The sequence below is a fragment of the Pseudopipra pipra genome, chromosome 3 (assembly GCF_036250125.1).
Source record: "Pseudopipra pipra isolate bDixPip1 chromosome 3, bDixPip1.hap1, whole genome shotgun sequence".
Lineage (NCBI taxonomy): Eukaryota > Metazoa > Chordata > Aves > Passeriformes > Pipridae > Pseudopipra > Pseudopipra pipra.
In genome coordinates, this window is record NC_087551.1 from 97,759,195 (window position 1) to 97,776,130 (window position 16,936).

The window sequence follows — 16,936 nt, forward strand, 5'->3', positions numbered from 1 at the left end:
CAGCAGCCATTTAGGAGAGAAGTCTGTCATTCTTTCCCTTCTGAAACAGAGAGGGTTGTAACTATTTGTATCAAATGCAAACAAAATGCTAACTCAGATGCAAGCAGAGCTAAATGCTAATTTTCAGTGTGGCAATTAGAAAGCTCATCTGAGAACATGCTGTGGGGTCCTTAATACTCAACAGCTCCAGATTTAGGCTACTGGTTCATGCCCTTTAAAAGAGCATTCATTTTGCCAGCCTCACCACCTCAGAAATGGCCTTGACAGATATCATGACCTGAACAGTGTAAGGCTGGCTCTGTGTAAATGTGACAGGTCTCCTGGGGACATTGATGGTTTTAAGCAAAGAAGACATTACTTCTTCAGTGTCAGTGCTCCTGTGCCCGCAGGCAGCCAAAGACCTGGGGCTGCCAGAGGCCTTTTTGGAGGAGAAATGAAAGAGTTATGTGGTCAATATAGACATGGTGGTATTTCAAAAGGTTGAATGTGTTAAATCCCAATGGACTGGACAAATTCCAGAACCCTTAGTTTTGCAGAATTACTTTTTATATCTTTATGTGTACTTAAGTATGCTGCAGAATCAAATGAAAACTTGGTCCATCTGCAAAAATGCAAGACCGTAAGAATTTACAGACAGAAGTAGATAACACCACTCAGGTCAGAATCTGGTCCTACAGTGGTCAGGAGACAATGCTCAAGGAAGGGGTTTAAAAAATGTCAACATTCAGTGATTCTCCCCTGCCAATCTTGCCAGCTTTTAGGTTTCTTGTCAGTAACACTTTTCACCTGCATCTTCACTCTCCTGTCTGCTTCTGGTTAAATAGATACAAACATATAAATAGCTTCCTGAAACAGCAAAGTTGGGGCAGAACTGTACCAAGCATAATGCTGGTAGAGTGTGAGCTGATAAATCCCCATGTAGTTAAATGTAGTTCTAAATTTGACCTTAAATCCCTTTGAAAGTGTGATTTAATCTCCTATATCATGCAAGTGCTTTTAAAATGCTTATATCTTCCCCTTTATAATCTTATTTGTACTTTCAATGTTTAACACTGCATTACAGAAATTGATATTGGGATCTTTCATTTTTACAGCATTTAAAGGTATGGCACATTCCCAATCTCTGTTATTTATGTTTTGACTTTGAACTGTTTGTTGCTTTTACTGGGAATACATTTAAACTGGGAATTTGTATACTGATTAACTATAGTCAATTGTAAAACTACAGGGACTTGGTGAAGCAAGCAAATATCCAGACTCAATAGTAATAGTCTGCATGGGAGTAAAGAGCCTTTACTAACAAAAGAGAGGTGGAATACACTATTATTTTTTGATTAAACAGAAGATAGATATTTACAAAATACGGCACAGCTCTTCTCTACTGATTTATAGTTCTCAAATAGCCACAGGGGAATTGCTGATTACACACCATTTGTACCATTACCTCTACAGTGGTATCACCATAATTGATCAATACCCTAATTAGTAAATGGGAAGCTTTCTTTGGCCCTCAGTAAGGATCATGGTTTTAGTTAGGCAGTTAAGGTAACAGCTTTCATCTATAAATTTCTCTTTCCATTCTTCTGTCTTGACAATGTGTTGCAATTTAAGGACAAGCCAAGCTTTATTCTGAAATGTACTAACAAGGTTGGTACGTATTAGATGAAAGAGATACTTTTCCCCTATGATTAAAGTTGGTAAGGCTTCAGTTGGGAGAGGAGATAAAGAACAGGGTCCAATTTTGCATTTCAAGGAATATGGAGGGAGTCTAGAAGAGACTGACAGGAACAATCAAGAAATACAATTTGGGGGAAAAAGATGCAGGACTAGGATTTGAGTCCAGACTGCGAAGAGAAGAGTTAAGTCATTCAGAATGTAAAGCAACAGAAACTTATGAATGTTGAATTGCTTCCTTGGGCTAACAGAGATGGTAGAAAAACTGAATTTATTTTGTATGAAGATTTTGCTAGATACTAGCAAAAATCTTCCTACCTATTTGAGTAGTGAGCCATGCTGAAGCTGAGAAATGCTATCCATTGGTGATAAATAGAATGAGTTATACCAATGCCTGTCTACATGCAGCACTCAATTCTACCTCAGTATTTAGAGAGGGAAGTGAGGTAGAATTCTAGCCCTTCAGTTATTTGATTTAAATTACAAAACCTTCTCTTTACATACCTTCGATGTGAAGCATAATTTCCAGTAATATGCCCAGAGCCATCACACCCAGGGGTGGGACACCTACAATAATAATGGAAGAGATACAGTTACTGACAGGAAAGATACAACTGCCCATTATAAAATATCCATTGGCTCAGTCTTTGTTTCCTCAGGTGCCAGCCCTGGGAATCTCTAAACATTGCTAAACCCGAGCTTAATTCCACACCAGGGGAAAACATACTTTTTCATTCACAAAATGTTTTGTTTGTTACTCCTCAGCTGCCCACTTAAATGCTTTCTGGATATCTCAAGTACTGGCAGATCAGTGGAGATTTCCAGCAGCAGCCCCCCATCCCTACACCACCAGGAATGAGTAGGGTTGACAGCAAATGGAATACCCCCATGGTGTATGCTTAGGTAATGGTTAACACTGCAGCAAGTCATTTTGTTTTCCACTGGAGCTATTGCTCTAAACTCCTCGCACAGTGTCATGGGGCCACACCATGGAGAGACCCCTTCACTCCCCATGAAGTGAAGGAAATGCCTAAGAAAAAGGAAATATATAGACAAATGCTGGCCTCTTGCAGAGAAATGGTAACCCTCCCAAACACCAAACAGACAGAGAAGTCACTGATGGTACAGCCCTCAGTGGAATTTCTTAAAGTAGAACGACATTAGAGTCATCAAAAAAACCGGATATTTTTTCCTACATTGCAAAGATGATTGCAATCATCACAGAAAAAGCTACATTATAATGCTAAGTAAAATCATTAGCTGGTATTTGAACTGCTACACTAAATCAAAGAAAAGACAAAGAAAGAATTAATTTATATTCATTTTACTGAACAGACAAATGCTGCAAGAATTCCAAAAAGTCACTTTTCTTGAGCCTGAGTTTTGAATTTTAGCCATGTTTTTTAAAGCTTCATTTGAAGAAATCATTCAAATTCAGAAAAGCTTCCACACAAATTCAGATGTTGCATTCTGAAACATCAGATTTCCATGACATTGAATTTTTCCATTATTTGAATCCAGAGTTCATGCAGACTTTGGCTTTCACCCTTTAGTTACATGTATGCTTTTGTATGCTTTCCTCAAAGGTGGTCTGTACTGGTAAATTTTCATTTCATAAAGGCTTCTGCAGAGATTTGAACATTTCTTAAAAATCAGGAATTAAGCAATCCAGAATTCAGTGCAGTGGGGTTGTCACATTCCATTAAGCCAAATTTTAGCTCTTTTTAAGTTAGCAAACATTATGTACTTCGAGGAGCTTAGCAGGGCCAAACTGCAAACATGATTAATGCTACCTTAAAAGACATAAATTAAACTGGAATGTATTAAATGGAGTTCTCATATGATCTTCATCTGGATCAGTTCAGTTATTCTATAGAAAACACTAAAATATGGTAGCAATTCCAGGATGTGAGCTGGTAAAACTCCTGGGGTTCACTACATCACTGAAGTTTCCCTTCTGTATATCAGGCTGTGTACTTTGGACAAGTTTAAACATCATTCTTAATGGCAATTCTCCTTCTCTCTTGTTTTCTGTCTTTGCACACCACCAAATATATTACCATGATCTTGAATAGAAGGTCTGTTACTGTGGCGCTTAATATCTTAAAGACCAACATACAGGTTGACATCACACATCAATCTCTCTGCTTATAGAAAGATAAGCCCAATAATTTCTGCATAGATTCTTCTGATACAAATTAGGTAAAAATATGACCCTTGATAAAGGAGTCATAGCTCAGTCCATATGGCTTTTACACTTTATTCATTGCTGTGGTTGCACATGGCTAGCATAAACTTTGGCTATTCCTTTAACTTAAAAAATATGTGGTCAGGGCATCTTATATGGAGGGTCTTATAGTTTAAATATTCAATCTCTAAATATGTAGATGTTCTCATTATTTTTTTTTCATTTTTAGGCAAGTGTATTGAGATCTACGGAGAGACAATCTCTTGCTTCATTTGTTTTTTTGATGCTAGGTAGCTTCAGTGGTCTGCCTATTTCCTAGTTCCATCAAGACTAGCTGCATCTCTGAAGAGTCTGACTAAAGCTTCTAAGATGTTGAATCAAAAGATATAGGAATAAAAATTAATTAAAGGAATCGACTAAACTTTGGCTTTAAATGTCCATGGCATTTAAATGAATAAAGGAGAATCAGGTTCCTCTGCAGTCTGTCTGGAGTACTACAAGGAGTCCTTTTTTATGAACCCATAATTTGAAGCCATCATTTTCCTCTCCAGACTTTTCAACCCTTTTGAGAATAAGCTATTAGCAAAACTGAACAATATTTTTTCTCATCTTTTCCAAGATTTCTGTTACAGGCAGCATAATTAATAGTGTTTTAACAAACAGGATTTATAAGATGCACAGTATATCCCGTCAACAAGTCTTAAAATAAGACCATTACATTTACAAGCATTACAAGCATTTGGACAGTCTTACACAAATTAAAAACGAGCTTATTTATATGTCATTTAAAAGTTAAGCAACTGAAGTCAAGAAGAAATCATCCAGCTGTAAGTTGAACTGGGTATCTTCACAAAGGGCTCTGCACAGTTCACATCAGTTTAAAATCATACTTTTGATTAAACTAGAAGAGATCTTTATGTAGGCAAGGATTTCAGAAAGACCTTTCAGATTTTGATTTTGACGCTATAATATTTGTTTTCAAATCTCATAAGCTTATCTTTACCTAAATGTAACAGATAAAATGACAGTTTAATGCAGTTGGTAAGAACATTTTAAAACCCTGTTACATTTATATTTCTTGCTGTTTCCATTCTATGGGAAGTGCTTCTAACACTGTGAAACATAGGATGCAGATATGCAGCAATCTGTTTCAACTATGGGTTATTACAATATTTATTTGCTATCCTAAGCAGAATAGATAAGGAGACAATCACAAGCCCTTGTGCTATTGGAATTGGGAGTCTGTACTTTCAGAATGTCTGACTATATGTAGGACTTGTACATACCTTACTACTTTACTATCAACTACTACCTATACCTATTTGACTTAATCATATCTACCTGCAACAGTGCCAGAAATATGTATGTATGCGTGCTTGTAAGAGGCAGGTGATGTGAAACCCTTTGAAAATGAGCATCAGAGTATGTGGAAAAAGAGATATACAGTTTTCATCACTTAGTCAAAGTGAATGTAATTTGGCAGGATCAGAAGCTTAATTCGTAGACTCTACATAAAAGCTTATTGCAGCAAAGGAAATATTTAGTACTGTAACAAGGGAGGTTACAAAAGAAACTGACCCTGTGAAGAGTGAAGTTCAGGACATAAAACACTAGCACTTGAAAACAAGTTCAGGGCATCCACTAAATGAAAGACATTGTCAGTGAAGGGGAATGCAGCTAGCACTGCCTTGATGTCCCATTCATTTCACAGACCATCCCAGAGAAGTATTTCTGGGGACATAAGCAGAAAGTAGAGCAGGCAGCAGAACAGCAACAGCTGTGGCAGCTGGATTCAGTATCGAGCTTAGGTTCAACAGCCGGAATGAAAAAAAGGTGAAATTCAAACTGAGAAAAATACACTTAAGCCCTGCTACTGATCCTTCTGCATGGAAAGGACTGAAGGTGTGCAGCAATTAAAACAGACTTCTGGCAGCTTGAAGAACTCAGGGAGGTTCTTGAGACTAGGGAGGAAATTAATGCAATGCCCAAATGGGCTCTGGGAGGGTTTTTCCAGTGGTTAAAAGCCTTGTTGAAACTTCAGCTCAAAAAACCCCCCAGCTCTCATCAGTGTAGTGCACTACAAATATGACCCATATTTAAACCTATACTCCTAGGCTTTTATCTAGGTCTACAGGAGTGAGATAAACTTACATGTAGATTACATATTTAGATTTATAGCTCAACTAGCATAAGAGCAAACAGGATTTTACACAAAGGTGGTAAGACAGAACTGCGGTAGCTTTGTCATTATTGTGTATGACTTTGGTTGACTTACTTTTGAAATTATTTTAAAACATAAATTACCTCTAATTTACATACCAGTAAAACGAAGATATAGAAAGTGCTTCGACATTTTATTTTTGTGCTGAGGATATCTGCTCCCACAGAAAAGAACAAAACCATTAATTTCTCTCACACTGGCCAATTTTAATGAGTTCTTTCAAAATACCTCTCATGACCTGTCATAAGTAAGATGGTGTATCAGCACTAAAGACTGATGTTACCTTTACTGTTTAGTTTACAACACTTAGTACCTACTACATTGTGCTTCCAATCTTTCCTTGAGAAGTAAGTTAACACAGATATCAATAATATAGTCTACGCTAGCAACCCAATAGAAAAATCATATTGAATTGAAAAGAGGAATAAAACAGGACACTGTGGAAAAATTCAGAATGGTTCTTCAGAATATTCCACATGCAAAAGAACTGGGATTTAATAGAAAATTATCTTTCCCATAGTTTTATTTTGACCATGCTGTCCATCTCTGTAGTAGAGGTGTGATTTTCTGTTGAAGGATCAGAAAGGCTAGAGAAATATAATTGTTTCCTGTGGGACTTCTTCATAGCAGAACATAGAATTTTTTATTGTCTGGTGATTTCCATCTATTTGAGATTCTGTTTTATTTGACTGAATCACCAGGAATGGAATTCATAGGTTGGGATGCTGGAAGACTGACACAATAATACTTGCATTTCTATCTTTCATCTGAAGATCTGAGTGTATTTTACAAACATTAAGAGATAAAATCTCACAAAACTCTTTTTAAAAGGAAAGAATTTGGCAGAGGAAAATTTGGGCATAAAGAGGCTAAATGACTTTACACAGAAGAAGGAAACAGCCTAGGAGTACAGATTCCTATTCACTGCTCTGTTTGCAGCTATAAAGCCATATGTATTCTGTTACTACACGTAAATTCATAAAACAAATATTGTGGGTTTTTTGGGTTTTTTTCCTAGTGAGGTAGTTCTGAAACAAAAGGTTACAAAAGAAAACTGTAAAGATATTGTGTTTGCAGTTCCCTGAATTGAATATGTGAGAAAGGAGGAAAAAAGGGGAGAGGGCAAGAATGGGAAGGAATGAGAAGAAGCTTTGTCAAATTAAAAACTGGAATTTTTTGTAAGGTATAGTAAGTTTATTGTTTGTCTCTCTCTCTATGAATTTGAGGGCTTGTCAAAAACAACAGGCTCGAAGTTCTTCACAAACAAGTCCTCTTTTTAATTAGTTAATAGGCCAAAAGAGAAAACAAGTGTTCCTCCATTCTTTCCCACGCCAACCACTGCAAACCTGCAGGGAACACTCCGGGGCGAGAAACAAGATCATGAACAGAGCTGTGTGGTCCTCAGTAGAGCTTTTTGGCCACAGGTGCGTCACTAAGAGGCACTGTTGTGGTTATGAAAACACCTATTTAGCAGGAACTGGACAGAAATCAGCAACTCATTTTGTCTTTTCTTTCTGAGTAGTCAGAGCAATGCCTCCCAGCCATCACTTTTTAGTCAGTTCTTTGAAAACAATCTGAATGTGTAAATCTCTAAAATCTTATTTTCAGTCCCAGGTATTTTGGTAGATTTTCAAACTCTAATTAAGTATGTGAAGTGGGAGCGCTGCTGATTCGTTTCCTCTTGAAAACACAGAAAAGCCATTGTCTGTTCTAATTCCAGAAGGAAAACAGATGATTTTTCACTTTGATCCTGTTGTCTTTTATTGTCTATTTTTTACCATAGCATTTGATTTCTGAATTCCTGTGATGATACTTTCTTTTGATACCTAGACAAAAACCTCCTACCTACACAACCTATCCACAAATTTGCAATGAAAGATTGTTTCATTAAGATGAATTTATTTTCCCCTAATTTCCTTCAGTGAAGCTCCACATCAACATACTTCACTCTTCATTTTACTCCTTCCATTTTCTTTCCTACTGCCTTTTTCACCCTATTTTGCTGCAGTGAAGGAAGACCCTCCATTTGTTTTTGCCCCATGGTTTGCTTTCCATCCATATTCCTCTTTAGTGTTTCTTTTCCACACTCTACTCCTTCCTTTTGCAAATCCCTTTTCTTCCTCATTGTCTCCTCTTGCCATTTCAAAATTTTCTCTCTCTCCCTTTTGCTTCTTTTTTTTCTCTGTCCCATTTGGCTGATGTCTTCAATCTCTGTTCCTCCCTTATCCCTTCTTCCTTTCATGATCTCTAATAACCTTGAAGTTGACAGTTCTTTCTTCTTTCCTCCTCTTTATTGTTTTTTTTCCATTATCTTTTCTTTCATCACTCTTGTTGTCCTCCTGCTCTTTTCTCCCAGCTGATTTTATCATTCCCACAGTCTGCATTGCTTGTGGTCCTCTCACATTGCTGAGATGATTGGATTACACATTGTGCCCTTGTAACAGGGGAGAAAGTGCTGTGTGTTGTGAAATCTCAACACAGAATTTATTGGCTGCGAAGACTCAATGAATCATTTTAAATATCTTGCACTCTTTATTTTCATTAAGGTCCTTGTAAGCTTTACCACTGGCTTCAAAAGGAGCAGAACCAGGCTAATAAGAACTGGGCACTTCTGAAAATTGCATTCAGAGCTCATCTGAGCTCATTTGAATTGGTTCAAGAGGCAACATAAACTCTGTGGGACAGGCAGGCAGATAATGAATATTTCAGTGGATCTTATGTCTATGGTTTCATGTTCAAGGCTAAACGTACATTCTAATCCTCACAAATACACCTACAAAAGCATGAGAAGTCAGACCCTTATAAATATCAAAGTTTCATAAAGATGCTTTGTAAGCCAAAAATAAAAAAAGAAGTTAAATTTAGATCCATATGTTAATTATTTCCCTGTATTCATTCTGCCTAGAAGGAATATTTAATCACATAAATTTTGTTTTAGCAAAAGTGCTAAATGTTACTTTTTCATATGTAAATACTGTTAACATTTCTTACTTAGCAGAATGCTACTGACAAGACAGGCTTCACTGAAGGTGAAAGGAAAATTTAAAACCCAAACTCACAGCAGATATAAAGGAAGAGGGTTTCAGGAAATAACAAAAGCCAGCAAAAAACAAAAAAACATGGTGGAAGAGTAAATTAGTGGATTTAGAAAAATCTTTTTCTGTCTTAGTTGCTTTTTGGCATTGGATACAATGCAGTACCAGTAGGAATGGACAGGAGATCAGGGGATCCAGACAAGGATCCCTCCTAGTGGGGCATTACTGAGCCCCTTCAGAAGATACTGGGAGAAGGGCAGATTGGAGATTGGAAAGAAGTGTAGAATGGAAAGACTTGTTGCCACTTTCACTATACAGTCTTTCTACCATGAGGGAATGATGCCAGGCCTGTGGAGCTAGTCCAGGCATGAGACTAAAATAATTTTGGCTCAGAGGCTTCATGAAGTAACTTCAGTCTCTTCTATCTCTGCAGAGAGATTGCTCTGTCCCTCTCTCTCCTTGCCTCTAGAAATCTCCAGCAATAGAATGGTTCTGAACTGGGAATGGCTGATTGCATACTCTTCTCCTCAGGTAAAAATTAATTCCCTGATTTTCTGCATGTACAATTTTTCTGTCCTTAGCTGCTGCTATTATCTGTATTGCATTCCTGCATTTTTTGAACTGTGTGTGGGTGAGAAAGAACATGATATGTTTTTTAATAACATTGAAATCCATTTTCCTATAAGCAGTCTAAAATGCATCATGCTGGCATTTAAATATTGCTGTGCGCTCGAATGCACAGATACATATGATGAGTTTAAATTAATTATACTGCTTGAGAAAAAACATCCCTGTGCCTTCCATTACCACCTCTGCATGCTGCCTGTTCTGTTAGCAGTCAGGACTTCCCAGCAGCAAGTGCCATGACGTGCTGCCCGCTGTTCTCACACCTAGCACCAGCACATACTGCCTAACATGCCAGTTGCCAAAGGCAGGGCATGTGCCTAATGTGAAATAGCTTCTCTGCACAACCCAGGGGGTGCTCCATGCTCAGAAGCTGCCAGGGGGAAGCTGTGAATCAGTTCTCTCCCTGGGCACCTTGCCCACACTTCCTCTCCTGCCAACATCGCCTGCCTTGGAGGCAGCACTGGCCAGCTGCAGATCCCCTCCCTGCAGCAGAGAGCACTTCCTGGCACCAGGGATGAATCAGTTCCAACATATGCAAATTCAAATATTCATTTCCAAACAGCTCAGCCTTTGGAAAAAAAGCTTAGTTTCTATGTGAAGGAGTAATATAAAATGATTGAGGTACAGAGAAAAATGCAGAAGAAGATAGCCTTAAGAGAACATGCCCTAAACTAGGAACAAAGCCATGCAAATTCTGTCTCCTAATAGCATTGCTGTAAGCCCGTGTTGAAAAAAAAACCCAAAAAACAAACGAAAAACCCACATGGGCTTCTTTCAGTTAATTTGTGTAGACACATTTGTTTCTGAAGAAGAATGTCCTATTCCTGCTTGGTCTATTAATATGGGAACCACTAAGCCTCTCGAGAATATCTGCTACTCAGTCACTGCACAGCAAGATTGGTCCAGCTTTGCCGAACAACCAGTAACATGACTTCTCTAGATCCCTGCATGTGACAATGGGTCCAAGAGAAGCACTTGAAGACAGCAACACAGGTATAGCACCTTAAAAAGTGTCTTCGAAAGCTTGTACAACTTTTCTGTTTATCATGTAAATGGAAGTTTTAGCTAAAACTTGAATTAAAATTAGGCTGAATACTAAGTACTTTGAAAATGCACACTTTGAACTAGGTGACTTTTCCCCTATGGCCAGTGGTCCGCTGGCTACCTTGAACACCATAAAACTATCAATAGCATAATTCTTGAATTGTCATCTCTCTGCTGCTGCTTCTCCCACGCTCTGCTCTTTCGTACTTTGTATATCTTTTCCTAGGTGAAGCAAAAAGGGTCTGGTGGGCACAGCTGTATGACCTTGAATCTATCACTTCCTGAAAGTTTCCTAGAGGTTTGGAATGACTTTAACATCTACGAGTCTGCAATATTAAAAAAGGTCAAGAAATGCTGAGAAAAACTATCAGATTAGGATTGCTAAAAGCAGAGGAACAAAAGCATAACAACTTCCATGTAGTCTGTGGCCTTAACCACTCATTAAAGTTGTTGGTAAGAGATCAGCATAAGCCAGCATGAGCCGTTCCTTAGCTATTAGTTTATCTGCTTCTTGTTTGAACAGAACTGTTCAACCTGTGCATGCACAAACACTTAAGAGAGGGATTTTAGAGGATCACAGGAAAGGAGACAGTTGGATCAAATGCATGGGGGAAAGAAAAGGCAGAGTGGGAAGGATGGAATGAAGAACATGAAGAAAATCCAATTTATATGTCCTTCTTCAAAATACTGTTATCTAATATTGGAATGAAAGACCAAGTGTACAAAATATTTCTAGGCCTATATAATTAAGAAAGAAGCAGAAGTCCTGCCTCTAATGAGAGTTCCCTTAGCCTAGCAATATGGCAAAGCCATAAATGAATAGGACTGTAAACTGTTGTGAGTTATCTGGAAAATATATCATGGGCAGCATGAGGGCTAAGAGATTTGCAAAAAGACCAAAAACCCCCAAGCCCATTAAAATAATCCAAGTGACAGAAAATGTAATGGGCCAGAATTTTCTTCACTATTAACAACTTGTTTCTTACTCTCTTGTTCCAAAAGAGCAATTAAAAAGATGATTTTCAGTGCACGTTCAGAAAGGTAAGATAAGGAAAACGTAATCGTTTGGTGTAAAATGTGTTTAGGTGATTAATTGCATCTTAAGGCTCAGAGATATCTTTTGCTCCACATGCAGTCACTGCACTGTGTTCATTAGTAACCTTGAGAAAGGCTGTTGTGGCATGAAGTTCCTTATACTGGATGGACTTTTACATCTCATCTGCATGTTCTTCTATCGGAAAACACGTGCCATCCAATAACAGGGAGAGGTTAACATTTGGATAAAGGAAGCAAACTCTCAAGGGTTTCGCTTTCCCAGACAGATAAAGCAGATACTACTTTCTATTTTGGGGTGAAGAATCTACAGCAAAAGAGTAAAATACTCCAGTTTTCATTTCAGGAAAACAAGCAGCTTTTTCCCTCAAGGCCCAAAGCCTAAGTGAGGAAACGTGAAAATACTGAGTGTGAATTATATCAGACTGTCGGAAGCAGTCTAGTCTAGTAAGAAGGCTAATGAACAGTGCAGCTAAGGGAAATCACATTTTGTTACCAATTTTCTGTGGGACTTTATACTAATTTCTGAAACCTTCTCAAGACTTGCTCTAATTTTTCATGTGATTGACTTAAGACTCATGCTCCACCTACACTGACTTTTTAGTATAACCTCACTGTTGAGCCTTGATTTACTTCAGGTATGCAATGTTAAGCATGACTTAATTCATAGTGAAGGGAAAAACCTTTAGTGAGAGTATAAACCTATTTGCAAGGAGGGCAGGTTGGGCATTACCACAGCTATGCCCACCCCTACAAGTACTCCATCCTACTGCCTTGAGGTAGAGTCCAGTAGTAGACACTAGGCAAACAAATCAGATATAATGAAGTAACGCCTAGGAGGGTGCAATATTTTTTGTACTCTTCCCAGCACCAACACTAAGCTGCAAGTTTGCATTGCTGCAAGATGTTGCCTGATGTTTATGGGCCTGAAGCCCTCAACAGCCAAGGCTGAGAAAGCTAGCTTGCTCATTCTTATGAAGAAAAGTGTAAGGAACTCTCACTGATGTCTACAAATACCTAACAGGATGGTGTGGTGAAGGCACAGTAAAAGTTTTCTCAGAGCTGAGCAGCTGAAGGAGAGGCAGTAAGGGGATAAAGGTCAGCACGGAAAAGCCAATTTTTTATAAAGGAAAAATAAAATTACCGTCAGTCTGGTCAAAAGCTGGAATAGTTGTGGGAACTCTAATCTTCACAAGACTAACAATTTGACTGGACAAAGTCCTGAGCAACCTGTTCCAACTGGACTTGTTTTGAGCAGGAGGCTAGACTAGATAACATTTAGATATCCCTGACTATATAATTTTATAATTCTGTAATATATCTTAAAAGCAGTATCAGAGAGCATACTGTTTGGCCTCCTAGTGGCAGTACAGATGCAGCCCTTCCTTACAGACTGTTTCAAAAAGATCACGCACTACCATTCTACTTGATTTCAGTTCCTTCTGGATAGTTCAAGTTCAACCATCATCCAATTTATCTGTATAGTTGTACATATTCAAAATATTTGTGTATTTCTCTGTATTTTTATATATTCTTTTCAGCAATTGAAAACGATGATTTTGAAGTCTAGCTTGCAGAGTTAATGAATGCTCAGAAATTCTCAGTGAGGTAGATGAAGTTGATCACACCAAACATCCTGATCAGTGAGAGGGACTGCACCTGAGATAATACTTCCAGTTTCTACTCTGGGCACGCACCTGTCTCTACTTAGGAGTTTTCTGTCTACCCTGAAAGGATGTTGCAGCTGTCTGGGTAGTAGTAAAAGAAGCAGCAGAGCTTTTAGTACAGTATTCAATAACCTGAAATTGGTGTCATTTCACCCTAACCTGTCAGACTGGATGAGGCAGTTTGCACATTATGTGAACAAAGAAGGCATCCCTTCAGTGAGGACAGGAAGCACTGATAAGACTATTAAAACTGTTCCAAGACAAACTATTCTTTTTTCTGTTGGAATCTGCAGCTGTATTGAACAGCACTTTAAGTAATAATTCCAGCTTCATAAGAATGTTCGAAGGTATCATTACGTAGAGCACTTGAGAATGAATTGTGCTTTTTATTGCCATGGGATGTGCTGTGGTGTCTTTTCTTACTTTGGCCCTCCTTACTTTCTCTTTAAAATCAACAAAGGGAGAAAGCCCACAGTTTTGTATGATTTCCCCTTCTGCAACTCCCATATGATAAGGCAGTGCAAGTTTGGTTTATACTGTAAACATCTCACAAAAGAGTTACTTTGAGTTCAGAGTCTAATTGCTGCAGGAATAGTTTCTTAAACAGCTGTGCAGAGTGCCAGGGAGGTTGGATACAACCAGGGATAAATAGCTGTGCAGCACAATGGCTCAAGCTCTACTGTACCTTAGGGCTCCTAGCTCCCATGCACTGCAGAATTAGAAAAGCAGCTTGGAGTGAGAGGCTAACTTTGCCTTACGTGATTTTTACAAGAAGAAGGTTTCTGTCTGATTTTTTAAAGCAATACACTTCTTTTCCAAAACCACTTCCTGTTTTAGTGTGCTTCTAGTCAAATAACCCTGAGCATCTATTTACTGCTCCTTACTCTGATGTCTAATTGACTTGGTTAGTGTTGATACAGAACTTGTCTAAACTTTGATTAATATTTTTCTTTTTCTAGGCTGGTGAAGAAGAACCATAACTTTCTATTTTCAGAGTGAATGTTTACATCTTCAATTCAAACACTGGCAAAATATTTTTTTAAAAAAATCACTATCCTTACAAACATTCCTTCAAATTAAAAGCCCCCGACAAGGATTTGGAAGAATATTACATGGGGCAGGAATATTGCTGCAACACGAATTCTCTGTTTTGATTACTCTGATTAGCTCAGAGTTTGGGATGCTCAGCTATACATGGTATGGAAGAAGAGCATCTTATTAACCTTCTAGCATGAAGTAGGGATAGGCATAATTCTACTCAGCACTCCTTCAGCCGTAGGAAAACTACTAATTTCAAGAGGAATATAGAATCAAAAGAAGTTCAACTGAACGCTGTGGTATGAATTACCCAGCAAACTGCATCTTACAAAAATGTCTCCCATAGGTTGCCACTTCCCAGAACTTATTGTTGTCAACTGTATCTCTTGCACAGAATGTAATCCATTGGCAGTGTCTTTAGAAACTGCCAAGTTCCCCTTTTTATGGTGAGGGAAATTTTAAGAAAAAGTACCCTTTGGATAAATATGCATTACATTTACTTTACCTTTGAATGGGAAGTATCTACATCACCATGAACAGACAAAAAAAACTCCTTTTCTTAGTCTTAAAGACAAGGCCACAACCTTGAAACAATGGCATTTAAACTTTAAGAGGGAAAGAAATTATTTTTGAGATTGTGCTTGATTATATAAGAATTTATATGAAGATATAAAACATACCTGGTCTGTGGTACGTTAACATTCACAAAAATTATACAGAAATTGGAGATATGTGGTCCTGACGTGTTTACTTATTACCCTTTGTGAATCAGCAGCATTTATAGCATTTACTCTGGGTTTGGTAGAGTTAATGTCAAAATTTGTAAAAACGGAATTAAAGTCAGGTAAACTATTATTAAACATAGTATCCTGGATACAAATTTTGCATATAAACTGGTAGAAAATTACCTCTCATATGCATTCAATATTAATAATTTTTAATTTACAGATGTTTATTGGATCAAATAGAATTCGAACAGAAGTTAAAGTACTTTCTTACCAATACTTGACTAATTAAACTTCTAAAACAAATTATGATAGGACTCTGTCTACAACAGTATCAACCTGAAACTTTTTTTCAAATGTAAGAAGTGAAAACTCTGCATGGAATTTGGCCTCTCACTCCATTAAAAACATGCTGCTCAGGAAACCCTTTTCACAGTTACAGAATGTAATCTTGGATCCAAAGTCTGCTAAAGACAGTGGGAGGTTTTCCATTGATGTGGTTGCCCAGAGCAGTTGTGAATGCCCCATCCCTGGAAGTGTTCAAGGCCAGGTTGGATGGGGCTTTGAGCAACCCGATCTAGTGGAAGGTGTCCCTGCCCACAGCAGGGGTTTGGAACTAGATGATCTTTAAGGTCCCTTCCAACCCAAACCTTTCTGCGATTCTACAATTCTATGACTTAAAAGGACTTTGGATCAAGCCTCAGTAAAGAATTTGAACCAATGAAAGACTTTTTCTGTGAATGTGAGTGTTGAGGATTAAACCTTAGGTGGCTTAAAAAAGAAAAGAAAAAATTCCTTAATTTCATTCTTTCAGATTCTTCACACTTAAGTCACAAAAATTTTATTGGTGTTATTCAAGAAGCCCCTTCTTCATTATACCTATACTTATGGAAAATACTTACGCTTTCCTGACAGATGTTTCTCGATTAGTGCATCAAACAAATCACCACCTACAATGGTTCCTGGAGAAGCCTTGAGGAGAAACCCATAATCTATCATTTTGAAAAATTATTCAGTTATTTTCAGATAAATTGTTTTGATTTCTCTGGTTTGTTTTTTTTCTGTAATTTGTTTACAACTCTGTTCATGGGGAACAAAACCAGTGAATTATCTCTGCAGTGTCCAACATAACAAACATTTACAGCTTTTAAATTAAAACTTATTTATAAAATTCCCAGCAGTTACTGAATTCACTCCCCTTTAAAAAAGAACTCTGGTATTTAAAAGAAAAATATACAAATATTTGTGAGAAATAACGAACATATTTTTATACCTATTGTCTGACATAATGTCTGATTCATGGCAGAAATAGAGATTCAGGTCATAAAGTCAAAAGCAAATGTTTTTTTACCTATTAAACTCTGAATTCAGCATTCAGTAGACTGCATTTAATGCAGGATCATTTAATTTCTTTTAGCTATCATCAGTTTATACAAAAAACCAAAAAATCCCTAAGCTTACAGTTTTACAGGCAAAATGAGTAAGTTGTAATTTTGTAGGTCTTCTTCAGAATACTTTTTGTGTGCATTATGTGTTCAAGAAAAGTGCCAGACTGACTGACTTGGAAAATATAGTTCTCTACCTGTAAAAAAGAAAAGAAAGTCTATGACTTGTTTTTCTTATAAACTGCATGTGTATGTTTTGATTCCTTTCCTACTCAATAT

At 37.6% G+C, this 16,936-nt stretch overlaps 1 protein-coding gene across 21 annotated transcripts in view; it reads right to left on the reverse strand.

The window, feature by feature from the left end:
* The window catches only part of MYT1L (myelin transcription factor 1 like), a 305,799-nt gene that overhangs the window by 28,645 nt on the left and 260,218 nt on the right, over positions 1-16,936 (reverse strand). For all 21 annotated transcript variants that reach the window (XM_064650442.1, XM_064650448.1, XM_064650457.1 and 18 more), the window contains one exon: positions 2,179-2,241. In XM_064650442.1, coding sequence (XP_064506512.1) covers positions 2,179-2,241 — 63 coding nt within the window. The remainder of the gene's footprint in view (positions 1-2,178; positions 2,242-16,936) is intronic.